Consider the following 13388-nt stretch of genomic DNA (forward strand, 5'->3'; position numbering starts at 1 on the left):
ACAGGGCAGAGGAGAAACAGCTCGTGGTGGTGAAAGACAGCGAAAGCAACAAGAGCAAAAGAGGAGAGGCAAGAACCAGTCTCTTTCCCTCCTTCATATTGGATGCATTCTACCTACCCCAGGGTGGGCTTAGCACTCACACCCCAAATCCTAGCCCTAACCAATAAACCAGTCACAAGCTGTAGATTAAGCTGCCTCCAAAAAGTCCACCCCCATGACCACGTCAGGCTTTGGGGGGACGTTCAGACACACACTGTAACATGTCCCCTTCCTTGAGTTGCAAAATTCAAGAATTAGAAATCTCTGCTAGTTAGAGCCTGGTGAATAGGTGGGCAGACTTCCATTAACCTTGGTTCACCTTGCCTGATGAGCACATAAGAAGCACCATGAGGATCTCCTGGATAAATACTGACTCTATGGAAAAAGATAACCAAATATTAGCTATGCTGAAACCCCCTTTATCAACTCTGGCAGACACAACGAATTCCAGCAATTATATGAAGCAAGTTCTCCTAATTAAATATCTGGGGCCTCATTTTGCAGATAATTTTATTTTGGAAAGCTCTTCAGCATTCGATCTGTTCAAAATAAAACTTATGTAGAAATACAATTTTCCTATGGTAGTGGTGGGTATTTGTTTCTCTGAAACTAAAACATTTACCAATCATCATTTTCGGGGCCTGGGAGATAGCTCAGTAGAATAAGTGTTTGCCTGCCAAGCACAGGGGCCTGAGTTCAATCTCTGGTTCTGCCAAAAAAAAGAAAATCATTGTTTTTGAACCAGAACCCCAGGGATGTTATCTGCTATTTGTTCAAGTATCTGCACATAATCATAGCTATATTTTGGACAAAAACTTCCTAACCCAGGTTATGGTCATCCCGTAGCACAGGTTTATATAACGGTGAGGAGTTCTTTTAGAGTGAAATATGAGTCGGGCTCTTTGACTTCATGGTCAATCACTACTTTTTCCTTTCCGTGTTTGACATTTAAAGTACATTTGAACTTTCCCAGTTCCATAATAAGGAACGCCTGGCCTTCCAGTACCTGCTGTTGACCCTGATTTTGTCTTCAATGTGTCTCTTGTCAGTTGAGGAAATGAACACTCCTGAGCACAGGCCTGAGGTTCTGACTGCCTGGTTTCCCTCAAGAGGCCCACCAGTGAAGCCAGACATCAGAAAGCTCCACTGTTTGTCTACATTGACTACACTATACACTCCTCTTCCTCCCCGCCCCAGAAAGTAGGAGTGCGTGGAACCCCTCTGAAAGTCACACAGGTTCACTTTTGTAAAACTTGTTATTCCGGGCATTTAGCCTAATACACTTTGTTCAGGAAACAAACTCCTTTGAAAATTTATAGTGCAGGAAATGTTCAGCTCTCTTTTTGATATAGTCTACTTGTTTCTACTGGTCAAGTCACGTGTTCCTCTTTTTCTGGCTATTATGACAGTGAGAAGTGAGATAGGAGTGCAATTTTCTGACACTGTTCTCTCTTTTATATAAGCTGGGTTTCTCATTTAATCTGTATTTACAGTTTTGGGAAAGATTCATATCAATGCTTTCACTGTATTTAAATCATTTGACTACTCTTGCACAGACTGTATTGTTCATTGTAACATGGTTACGTCCCAGAGACACCACAGTAAAGGACATAACAACTGAGAACTAAGGGTAGAAAAGATGCTGAGAGCACAGATGTCTTTAATAGGAAGGGGGCTTGGCTTCCATTTGCAGGAAGAAAACAATCATGGTTGGTGAAGAAGATAAAGGAGGGAAGATGGGATGATAAGTACTAAAAATTTTTGAATAAAAACCTTTGAATAAGTTAAGATTTTTGAATCCTTGTTGAACTAAGTAGGTTGGAAAAGACTGGCAATGAGCTGTATGAAAGGACCCCTGAAGTCAGAGCTGGCAGGGGTGCTACATAGTAGGAAATAATGATCGCCAGCTGCGGTGCTCTCCCGAAACCTTTCACAATCCCTCCCTTCTTTTAGGAGCCCCTGCTTCACAGGGTGTCTAGTGATTGACCTCGACCTGCTTCCCAGCCAGGGGCTCCAGATATTTCATCTATATCCTTATGCATGATAAAAACTTAGCATGATACTAAAATATGTACAGCACTTCACTGACACATGACAGTATGTAAATATGATTACTGTTAATAGACATAAAACACACAAAGCAACTTGGGATTAGTGAAGTATTTTAGGTAATGTTCATTTCATTCATTGCATAGAGAAGCTTTGGAAAATTAAGCTTATTAATCACACTTACAGAAAGCTATGTGATTAACAGACTTGATTAGTAAACTATATTCACTGGCTCAAAATCTGCAATCCACTAGTTGACCTGACTCTAGCTTTGCTAGTTTTAATGACTGTGGTAGCATAAAAGCCTTCTCCTAGGCATAGGCCAAGAGGTACCCACTCTTCCTTGGGTTGTACACTGTGTCTAGAAGCCCTTTGCTCTGTCCTAGCCAATACCTGCACAAGGTTTCTGTTGTCATTTGACTGTGGCATGTTCTCTTGTCCATCAGTTCTTGTTACAAGTTAGTTGCAATGTACTGCACTTTGTGTATTTTAAATAAACAGAGATAAATCCCACTGTGACTCTCCCATGGAAAGCTAAGTTGCATGGAAATTAACAGCAGGCAGGGACAGCCCTTGAGAGACTGTACAGAAGATGAGAGCACACCAGAACTGTGGCTGGAAGCAAATCGATGAAAGGTGAGGCCTCCAGGTAAAGATGCAGTGACCAGACCCATGCGCCTCCCCAAGGAATAAACCCTAACTTGGGATGGCACTGTGATTGGTATCATCTGGCCCAAGAAGTCCAGATAGGCATCAGTCAGCCAGGTGGGTGACCATAGCATCAGCCCCATCCCTTCCTCAAATGCCTTTGCTCTTTCCATGCACCCTTGCTATGTGAGCCACTTCCCTAATGGATCAATACGAGCTAAGTAGTAATACTCATAACTCTATAGGTTGGCTGCAGTTTGACCCACATTGTACTCACATTGTCACTTTGCTGATTTAATACCCCTGACACAGGGCCTTGGTGGCAACCCACTCATTGCCCCTCCTGTTTCTCAGGATCTATTCCTATTATATGATATACTCTTCATACTCTTAACCTCCGTGGTCCTTTAAAATTCATCCTTCAATTTTGAATATGAACTCAATGTATCTGACATCTAGCAGGTTAGAAGTTGTATTTTTCCCATATCAATTCCTCATTTGGAAAAATCTTAAATGGGTTTAAAAATTGTATCTCACATGCAAGAGGTGTTTGGTTTTTTTTTCTAGACCATAGCTATCATTTTGGACAGAAAATTTAATAATAATGCCAGAATTTCCAAACACTCGTTTCCAGTATTCTGTCTGCAGTACCAACAAGCTTGTGTTCCAAAAGGTAATTATTTTCGACTTATTGAAGTAGTCATTTTTTACTTTAAAAGAACAAACTTTCCTTATTTTATGCATGAGAAAGAGAAAGAGAAAGGGGGGGCATGTGCTCATGCTGGAGACCAAATCCAGGGCCTTGCATATCCAGGCAAGCATTATGTCTCCAGTGCTATATAAATATAAAATATTATACAAGTAGCATAGGATATATTATATAAATTACATATTTTATATGTATGTGATGACCTTTAAGTTTTTTCTTTTAATTTTTAAAGTATCTTTTATTTACTTATTTGGTACAGGGTCTCACTATGTAGCTGGGACTCGTAGTGACTCTCCTGTCTCAGTCTGCCTGGCACTGGGATTACAGGCATGCACCACCACGCCCCGCCAGCAAGGCACATGTTCTGGCCAGCACAGCATGTGGCACCAGGGATCAAACTTTGGTCCTTGCACTTGCCAGGCAGGCGCTTAGACTACCAAGCTATCTCCTCAGCACCCTTTAAGTTTTACACCTCTTTTTAATGGTTGGTAGAAGGTAACCAGCAAGCCCCACTTAGCACAACATTCTCAGGCCCACTCCCTCCCCTCCATTACAAAGCACATTACTTGCAGCCTCGAGTGTCTCTACAGCTAATTGTAATGATGATACCCTACGATTCGGCCTCCACTGTGTCTCAATATACTGATGACAGAAGAAAGAGGATGTCCCCACTGTGGCTTTCCTACAGGGAACCTTGGAATTGAGGCATGATATGTGGCCTACATCTAATGTGAAGGCTGCATACAAGTAAGTACTGGTTAGTAAAGTTTAACTTCTCTTACATTTGTATATGAAAACAAATGGAAGTTTCTAATGCCAATTCCCAGACCCTACATGGTCACCTTGACCTTCAGTCCCCAGCTTTCCAGGAGCGCCCCTTGCAGCACCACCCTGCTCCACCTCACAACCCCAGATTGCTGCAGGCTCTATCCCCTCCCCTCCACTACACAGGAAGTGCCTGGATTATCAGAAGCGCCACACACTGAAAAAGCAGTCCTGTCAAAATATAGCAGCCTCAGGGCTGAGGGGTCTATGACCCCATTTGGATATTTATTTACTGAGCTGAGCCTTCCTCCCCAGATATTTTATGTCTGCATTTTCCAGACATCTTAACTGTAAAGCATCCTACATGTCAGTAAGACTGGCTGAGCTTTGGAGGCCCACCTATTAGCTAGCACCCCAACATACACTGTGCTCTCTTGTGTGCTCCCAAATTTTGTATTCAGATACGCAATGGTAGGCTTTCTTCCTGTGCTCCTGAAAGGAAGGCCACTTTGATTTGCAAGCATCCAAGAATCAGCTTCCTTGGACAACTTTCTTTTCTTTTCCCTTATTCCACAGGGACCAGAAGACCTTGGTCTGAGGCCTGAATCCACCTCCCTTGTCTACAAATCAGGAGAAAGCCTTTTCCACTACCTGTGGTATCTCTTTGATTAAGGAAAAATTATTTGTTAAAAGTACAGCTAACTTTAAGCAAAAAATCCTACTATTCTTAAAAGAACTTACATTATGGCTATGTTGCTTTTTATTCATGGGGTATCTAATAAACAAAATCCCAGGGAATCCTGTAATCTATTCCAAAAGTGCAGGCCACATCAAATCAGTATGCAATGAGCAAACACTAACATGTGCAGCTCCTTCACAGTGAGGAGGAGGGCAAGCGCAAGTCCTCCCTCTTGGGATGCTTCTGTGTGCCTCAGTTTCCCTCTGCCTAAGCTTCTTCCCTAGACAACCCTCATCAGCCATGTGACATGACTCATGCTTCTCATCTCTGCCTCATGTCCCTTTCGGGAATAATGATCCTTTTTCTCCTCTCCTTCCTCCCCTAGACTGCGCCCCTCACCTGTGCCCCCTTCTCGCCCTCTGGCATTGCTGGATGTTCCCTGTCCTTGCCCCCCACCATGTGAGCTGCAGGAGCAGGGGCTGTGTTTCATTCCTGGATGTGTCCTCACCCCCTAGACCACAGCTGGCCTGTGGTGGTACAGGCTCCTCATAAAACTTTGTTGCCTGGGTAACAGAGAGCACTGAGAAAGAGGAACAGGAGGGCAGAGGGGAAGGCTGGCTTGCTTCCACAAGATAGCCTAAAGCCTGCAGGTGCAGCCCTAGGCAAGAAGGGAGAAAAGTTAAGCATGCTGGCTGCTCCTCTGACCCTCCCTGCAGGCAGAGGAAGTGACTGGAGAGAGAGAGAGCAGGTGGAGAGCCGCATGCTGGGAAGACTGCAGTCATGCTGGAGGAAGTGGACAGCCAGACCTATGCAGTCTAGAACTGAGAGCCAGCTGGGAGAGGATCCAGTATGGTGCCAGCTCCCTGCACCTCTGGCCATCTGATACTGCAATCCCCGAGACTCAGGTAATGGAAGACTTGACTGGGCACTTGGGCAGTGCTAGATACCAAACCCCTAAAGGGGGACCCTTCTAGCTTTCTGTTCCCAACAGGACAGCCATTCACAGACAGGGTGACAAGTAAGGCCAGTACTGTCCAGCTTTTCCTACAAAAGCAAACTGTTTCAGTCACAAACCTCCTCTTCATTCTTTGCAGATTTTGGAAATAACTGGACACAAATGAGAACAAGGTCAAGCCTGGGTCTTTACCTGGGCAGCTTCATTTGCTTCTCTATGGACAGCACTAGGAAAATCCTTTAGATGGTGAAATATGCAAAATTGGCTTAGTCTGGAGTTTTACCTAACACAAAAGCTGCAGCACCCCCCACTATTTGGCTGTTTACCTCTTCCTGAGGCCAGGCCCTTGTCTTGCAACACGAAATGCAGACCATAAGTAAAAGAGGCACGAGGACTATCAAAGGCTGAAGGAAGGACAGATCAAAGCCTAGGGCCTGCAGAGAAGCTCTCCCAGCCAGCACCTTAGCCATGGGACCAGCACCTCTTCACTTCAGTACCCTTACACAAGCTGCATCAATCTTCCCCACAGCCCTATGCGATGGACAGTACTGAGATTCTCATTTTGTAGCTTACATCAACCGATGAGTGGGTAAAGACGCAGTATATATACACTCATACAGAGCATTCAGCCATAAACTCCAAAGTTGGGTTACTTTCAAGAAAGTCAAAGGAACTGGAGATCATGTTACGTGAAATAACCCAGACTCAGAAAAGCAAATAGATCCTGTTTCCTCTCCTACAAGGGATCTAGGGGAAAAAGAGAAAGAGAGGCTAGTGAAGTAGAAGGGAGATTCTGGAAAGAGGAAGGCAATAAGGGAGCTGGGAGGGAATGGCGAGGCGTGAAGCCCACCGGCCATACAACCAAGGTGCAGGAACCAGCAGCATTCCTGCGCACAAGTCAGAAACCGGAAACTAGAGTTCCTCCCTGGAAGTCACACACACAGGAAATTACAACCCAGAAGCCGCGTGTTCAAGATGACAACGTGAAGCAAGTGAGAACCCGGTGCTGCCTAGAGGCCCCCGTCAAGCTGCAGCCCCCACTCTTCCCAACTTCTCGCAGCAGGAGCTCGCTCTTAAGGGCCCAGGGTGAGGTGACAAGAAGTTGTGCACGGAAAGGCACACAGTTCGGGCTCAGGAAAGTGTGGATGCTTGTCTTACTGCGTGCCAGGTAGACCCGGCCGTGAGCTCCGACTTCTCCAGCAGGACCACATCTCTCATCCCTGCCTTGGCCAGGTGATAGGCGAGGCTCACGCCCACACAACCACCTCCGATGATCACAGTCTCTGCTCTGTCTTTCCATTTTGTCTCTGCAGCTAAAGGCGGGCTTTCTCTTCTGGAAGACAGTATTGTTAGGAAATGGTGCCTTTACTTGGCTATTGTAGCAGCTAGAAGTTTGGGCTGATTGGTGTTTCCCCTTGCCCAGGTCTCCAGTTCCTAACACCCAGCTATTTTGATTTGCATTGTGCTTTTTTTTTTTTTTTTTTTTTTTTTTTTTTTTTTTTTTTGCAGCCGGCTCAGCCCACCCTGGGGGCGTGAGTGGCACAGCACATAGTGTGGAGAATCAAACCGCGGGCTGTGCGCCCTTGCCTAAGCTTGCCTACGCAGGTGCTGTAGACCCGTGAGCTGTCTTGCCCGCCCCTGCATGGTGCTTTTTAATAATCCTGGGCATCCAAACCCAGACGGGGCAACCGGGTGGGAGAGAAGCGGACACCTGAGCTCAATCCCACATCACAACCCTGAGGCACTGTCAGTACTAACACAGCTAAAGAAATCCACAGGTAACTTCTTTATTTTCAAAGAATCAAGAGAATAATTTTTCTTATTTAAAAACATTCAAATGTATAATAATTTCATAATAACCTTAACCCTCTGTTAGCCATACTTTTCCTACACGAATCTCCCCCAGATACAGTTCTAGTAAAGGTAGTGCTCATGAGGGCAGGAAGATGGATTAATCGATGCCTCCCGTCCGGCATCCACGTTGCTCGCCCCTTCACCTACTCATTCGTTCTTCACTCTTCCTAGCCTCTCACCCAGAATTCCCCAGCTCCTACCCTGAACAGGGCACCAAACCACTCAGCGGTGATGAGCTGAAACGGAGTGCAGCGTACGAACCAGCCTGGGAGACGCAGGAGCCAATAGCACGGCTGAGGGAATTCAGCGTTGAAAGGAGCTCGAGATCCCACTAGCGTGGGCGAGCTGGCGACAGCTGATTGGAGTGTTGAATGAGGAATGAATTGAGCAGGCCACGTGAGGAAGGAAGACTATGGGAGAGGGGAGGTGGCTATGTGGCAGGCCAGGGGCTGGGGGGTCACCGGGGCCAGGAGGTGGCAGAGGGGTGCATCTAGCGGGGTCTCAAGGTGCCCCTCGGCCGTCTTTTGGTCTGTGAGTTCATTGAGGTGAGTTGAGCACCTCAGGCATTTGGTAATCAGTAAGTGCAACAGAAGGCATCAGTGAAGAGTTTCTTGTTACCCCATGCCTACAGTTCATTACCCCGTTTTTCTGTTCTTACTAATCCAATTCTGGCATTAGTTTCTAATTTAAAGATTCACAATATGAATTATTACAAGTCTGAGAAGATGTTCCACATTATAATTTGGTGCCGCAGACTAAAAATTGTAATCTTTAGGGTAAGTTGCTTTTTGCTTTGTGCTGTTTTGTTGAGGATTGAACTCGGGGCCTTGTGCCTGCTTTGCAACCGAGCTACATTACCAGTCTTTTTTAAAATTTTTATTTTGAGACCTTAAATTTCTCAGGCTGGCCTCAAACTTGAGATTTCCCTGTCTCAGCCTCCTGAGTAGCTAGGATTACAGGTTCAGGCCATTGTACCCTGCTTAGGTATGTTTTAATCTATGAAAAAAAAAAAAAAAAGCAGAGAGACACTCTCATTAAAATTAATATAATGCCCGGGGGAGATCGCTCAGTGGAATAAGCGTTTCCCTGGCAAGCACAAGAGCCTGAGTTCAATCCCCAGTTCCACCAAAAAAAATTAATATAATGATACTAATTCTACCATATGTTTTATTATGCTTTATTTGGGAGGATATAACATATAGGTAACATTGCTGGAAAGTCTTGGTAGCTATCTAAACTGCCTTCAAAGTTTACCTAGACTAGAGATTTCTCTTCTTATTATTGGTTTAACTGGTTGGGGGAGTGATTTTCTATTTTGATATAATTTCAAATTTACAAAACAAGTTGCAAAAATTGAAGACAGAACTCTCAGAATGCCTAGAAGGGAAATGTTATTCTCAGTTATTTCAATATATAACATATATGTATCTAAATATTTCTATGTATATCATGTGTAGTTTTCAGCATAAATTCCAGATGCTTCTCAGTATTCCTGTATTCATTTCCTACACTCATATACATACACAATCTTTTACATAACTATAATAGTTATCAAAATGAAGATATTTAACACTGATACAATCTTATCTAATGTATAATACATATTAAAATTTAGTTTGTTCTCCCAATAATGTATTTATATTTCTTTTTCTAGTTAAGTATCAAATCTGCAACCCTTTCTTTGGTCCTTTTCAATTTAGGACATGCTGTGAGTTTCCTGAGCTTGACATTTTCTAAAAGTAACAGCCAGTTCTACCCGAGAGAATTTACCTTCTCAGTTTGGTGTTTCCTTGCTATGTGGGTTAGGTTGTACATTTGTAGTGGGCACATCACTAAGCAATGTTAGAGCTCCCAGTGCATGTGGCTAGGAAGCACATGAGGCTGGTGTGTCCCAGCCTTGGTGTGGCTTGTGTCTGGGGACTTGCTTAGGGTGGGGGCTGTCCAGATTATTTGGTAAAATTACAACATTCTCTTTCATCATTGTAAGTATGAATGTGTGGTGCCTTTGAGACCATGGGAAATGTCCTGCTCCTTATCAAACACTTACTGAGTGCCTTTAGCACCTGTAGACTGTTTCTTACCTGTCACACCCCATTGCATTTACAGTTATCATCCTGCCTACTGCAGGGCAATGCTTTCTTCAAGGCCTGCTTGTTTCCTTTCTCAGTATGAACTTGTGGGTATTTACAAGACTCTGTGGGTTATAACCAATTACTTCTCAGCATTTATTTTAATATCAAATTAAAATTTGAGTTGGTCAATGAAAGTTAAGTTGATCCATTGGTGCTTTTAAATAATCTCATGATTCTTGAACACTTACTTATGGTTTTGTGTTATGTTTTACTAACTCTTCTTTAGACTTTTACCATCTTTGTACACCGCATAAGAAACAATTAATGTACATATAAAGACTTTGCATAGAAATCCATTTTCAAATGGTCTGGAGAGATCTTGGACTTTATTTGAATCGCCTGCCCGCCCTCCTCTCTAGGGTTATGTTTAAGGGTTTCAATGTGTGTGATGTATTTTTATTTTGGGACCAGGTATTGAACTCAGGACCTTGCATTTGCCAGGTAAGTGCTGTTGTGTAATGTATTTGAATCCTCTCCATCCTCCCTTTTATCTAACTTACACCCTCTCCCCCTTTTCCTTTCTCAGAAATGAGAATTTTATATTGTCACTTGGTTTGATCAAGTGCCTTCCAAAATCAAACATTGCCAGTTTTGGATTGGGCCTATAAAGAATATGCAATAGAAATAAAATCATTTAAAATTTGATTTCTTGAATATAGAACCACACATTGCTAAATTAATACAGTAAAATATATTTTGGGTCAATCCTGAATATTATATATGATCACTTTTAAATAAATCATCTCACATGAGTTAAATATCTCTATCCTTTTGCTTGGGGTAAAGTACCATTAGTAGTAGTAGTACTAGTAATACTAGTAGTAGTAGTAGTGGTAGTAGTAGTAGTAGTAGTAGCAGCAGCAGTAATAGTATTTTTGTTATGTTTTACAGTCAAAAAGCATCTTCACATGTATTCTCTTATTTAAACTTTGCAAAAATCCTGTGAGTTCATCAGAGCAAATATTCACGTCTCTGTCTCTGTTTTGTAAATAAGCGGACTGAAACCTGGAAGTGTAAGATCCAGTGACACATAACCAAGAGCTTTGGCAGCTCTTGTATTCCTAGCCTGGGGGCTGTCCTCCAACATCAGGGTTAAATCACTTAAATATGTTAAGTGGAAGGATGAATGGATAGACCAGTGTAAAAAACTGATCATTTGACTACAAACATTTTAGGTTTTGGAATGTAAAATAAAAATTGAGAGCCTACGGAGGTGTGCACTGTGGGAGGCTGAGGGGAGAGATGGTTAAGTTTGAGCACAGCCTGGGCAATTTGGTGACTTAACAATACCCTGTCTCAAGACTTAAAAAATAATTGAAAACAAATTTAAAGGGGATGGAGATGTTCAATCCCCAGTATGACTACATAAATAAGTATTGAGCCAATTGCACTAGTGCACTGACGCTCTACCCTAAGTCATGAAAAATCTGAAAAATCTGCACAGCACTGCTCTATTTAAATACAGACCAATTCAACAAGAAAACGCCTTTTCTCCTTTCAAATTAAGCAAAAGCACAAAGCAGTTGCCACTACAGGAACCAGGGAAGATGGGCAAAGCACATGCAGTTGGGGAAGGGCGAATCCTGCCCCTTGCCGGCTTTCAAACCAATTTCTCTTTTAGAAATTGATTCCACACTGGTGGGCTACAAACTTTCCCTGCAGTCGCTAACTGAAGGCCTAACATTGGCGAGGGGTCTGCTGAGTTACATCGCAGGTGTGCAGCACAGAAAACTATGCAGCCGTTAAGAGGGCAGATGGACCAGGCGCTGCCACAGGCCTTTTCCAAGACCCTCAACCCGAAGAAGCGAAGACCTCCTTAGCCAGCTCCTTCCTCCTTAGGCCGGGGACACCGAGGCCGGCCGAGGGGACTGGAGCGAGGCCACCTCTGTGCGATCCTTCTCTTGCCGGAGTCCCGACTGAGCCCAGCCCGCGGCGCGGGCACCCCACTCACCCTGGCCCGGCGCGGGCGGATCCCCGAGTCTGAGTGGGACTGCGGGAGTGGGGAAGACCCTGAGACAGGACGGGACCCCCGCGCAGCGCGAGACCCAGCCGCGGACGCGCCACCGCGCGGAGGAGCATGGCGAGGCAGGAAGGGGCCTGGCGGCCGGGGCGGCTGGGCAGACCGGGAAGGAGGGGGTGTGTGACCGGGGCGGCTGGGGCGACCGGGGCGGCGCGGGTGAGCGGGGAGGCTAGGGCGGCCGGCGGACCCTCCTCCGGAGGGGCGGGATTTGGTCTTGCCCTTCGGCCCCGCGGCCACAGAGACCGCGATGCTGCGGGCCGGAGGACGCGCGGCCCGGCGGGTGAGCGCCTCCTCCCCACCTGTCCCCCCACCTGCCACCCCCGCCGGGACCCCTTGGCTGGATCCCACCGCGCAGCCCGGGCGCCGTAGCTAGGCCTGGATGCGCGCCCTGAGCCTGCTTCCCCAGCGCCGGCTGCGGCTCCTTTCCGGGGCTCCCACTCTTTACGCCGAGACCCCGCGCTGCTCGCCTGGCCAGCGGACCCGCTCGGCAGGGGCGGCTGTGCGACCCCCGCCTCCTGCCCCCGCGGGCCAGGCTGCCCGCCCCGCCCGCGTCTGCTCCCAGCGCCAGCTTTCCTTCCGCAGCACGTGGGGTGAGGGGCTGGGAAGGGAAGGGAAGGGGCATCCAAGCCGACCCAGAGCGCTCCCGACTGGAGGAGCGAGGAGCGGCGGTCTGGACCCCCCAAAGACGCTTGGAGCCGGCGATGCAGATTGGGCAGGGGACCCAAGGGAAAGGGCAGCGTTTATTTATTAACATTAAAATGTGAGGAGAAGCCGTCTCCTCACCCAGAACCTGGTTATAGGAATTTGATAATTTTTACGTTTTACATTGCTGTCTATTCAAAGATTTGTTTTATTAATATGCAGTAAAGCCTTAGAAATTTTAGTTTTTATTCCTTAATTGGTTAATACGGTTAACTATGGAAAATATTTACCTTCTAGTGAATATCCTTTATATAATGACCAATTTGAGAGTAACTTTTTTTTTTTTTTAACGTGCTTGGTGCAGGGTCTACAGGGTGTCACCAAACAGATGGGACTCGGTGATTCTCTTGTTTTCAGATTCCAAAGCACTGGGCTTACCGGAGTGTGCCACCACGCCCAGTCTCAGTAACCTACTCAGCGTGGCCTGGGGGTGGGGATAGGGGGGCAGAGCGCCTGGGATGAACCTTGGCCAGAGGCTGTGCTCCACCTAAGCCGACCTTTTAGTCCCCTGAGGTATCTGGCTGGCCCAAGAGTAACATGTACGCTGTAAATTTGTTTAAAGTTGCACTGTTTTTAAAGAGACTGTAGAGGAGCATCAAAAAGCCAAGCGACTAAGTACATTCATTGGTTCAATCTGTACTCACTGAAGAAAGGAATTACGGACACCACGGCTTTGTCAGAGGCCATCATTTTCCCCCACCCCCTTTTTTTTTTTTTTTTTTTTTTTGGTGGTACCGGGGATTGAATACACAAACCTGTACATGACCTTGTGTTTTACTATGCTTTTTACTGCACAGTGTGGATATTTAAAGGGCTATTTCAATTCTAAATCTGAT

The 13388-nt window shown here is 45.4% G+C and overlaps 2 protein-coding genes across 2 annotated transcripts in view; one reads left to right on the forward strand and one right to left on the reverse strand.

Moving 5' to 3' along the window:
* Positions 1-12004, reverse strand: part of Dmgdh (dimethylglycine dehydrogenase) — a 70422-nt gene extending 58418 nt beyond the window's left edge. Inside the window, exons 1-2 of the mRNA XM_004645745.2 lie at positions 11782-12004; positions 7003-7177 (exon numbers count right to left, since the gene is read on the reverse strand). Of these exons, the coding sequence (XP_004645802.1) occupies positions 7003-7177; positions 11782-11909 (303 nt within the window). The 5' untranslated portion in view covers positions 11910-12004. The remainder of the gene's footprint in view (positions 1-7002; positions 7178-11781) is intronic.
* A 15-nt stretch (positions 12005-12019) lies between these two features.
* Positions 12020-13388, forward strand: part of Bhmt2 (betaine--homocysteine S-methyltransferase 2) — a 41975-nt gene continuing 40606 nt past the window's right edge. Inside the window, exon 1 of the mRNA XM_023706056.1 lies at positions 12020-12130. Within this exon, the coding sequence (XP_023561824.1) occupies positions 12098-12130 (33 nt within the window). The 5' untranslated portion in view covers positions 12020-12097. The remainder of the gene's footprint in view (positions 12131-13388) is intronic.

Source organism: Octodon degus, unplaced genomic scaffold (genome assembly GCF_000260255.1).
Source record: "Octodon degus isolate 3935 unplaced genomic scaffold, OctDeg1.0 scaffold00238, whole genome shotgun sequence".
In the NCBI taxonomy this organism is placed as follows: Eukaryota; Metazoa; Chordata; class Mammalia; order Rodentia; family Octodontidae; genus Octodon; species Octodon degus.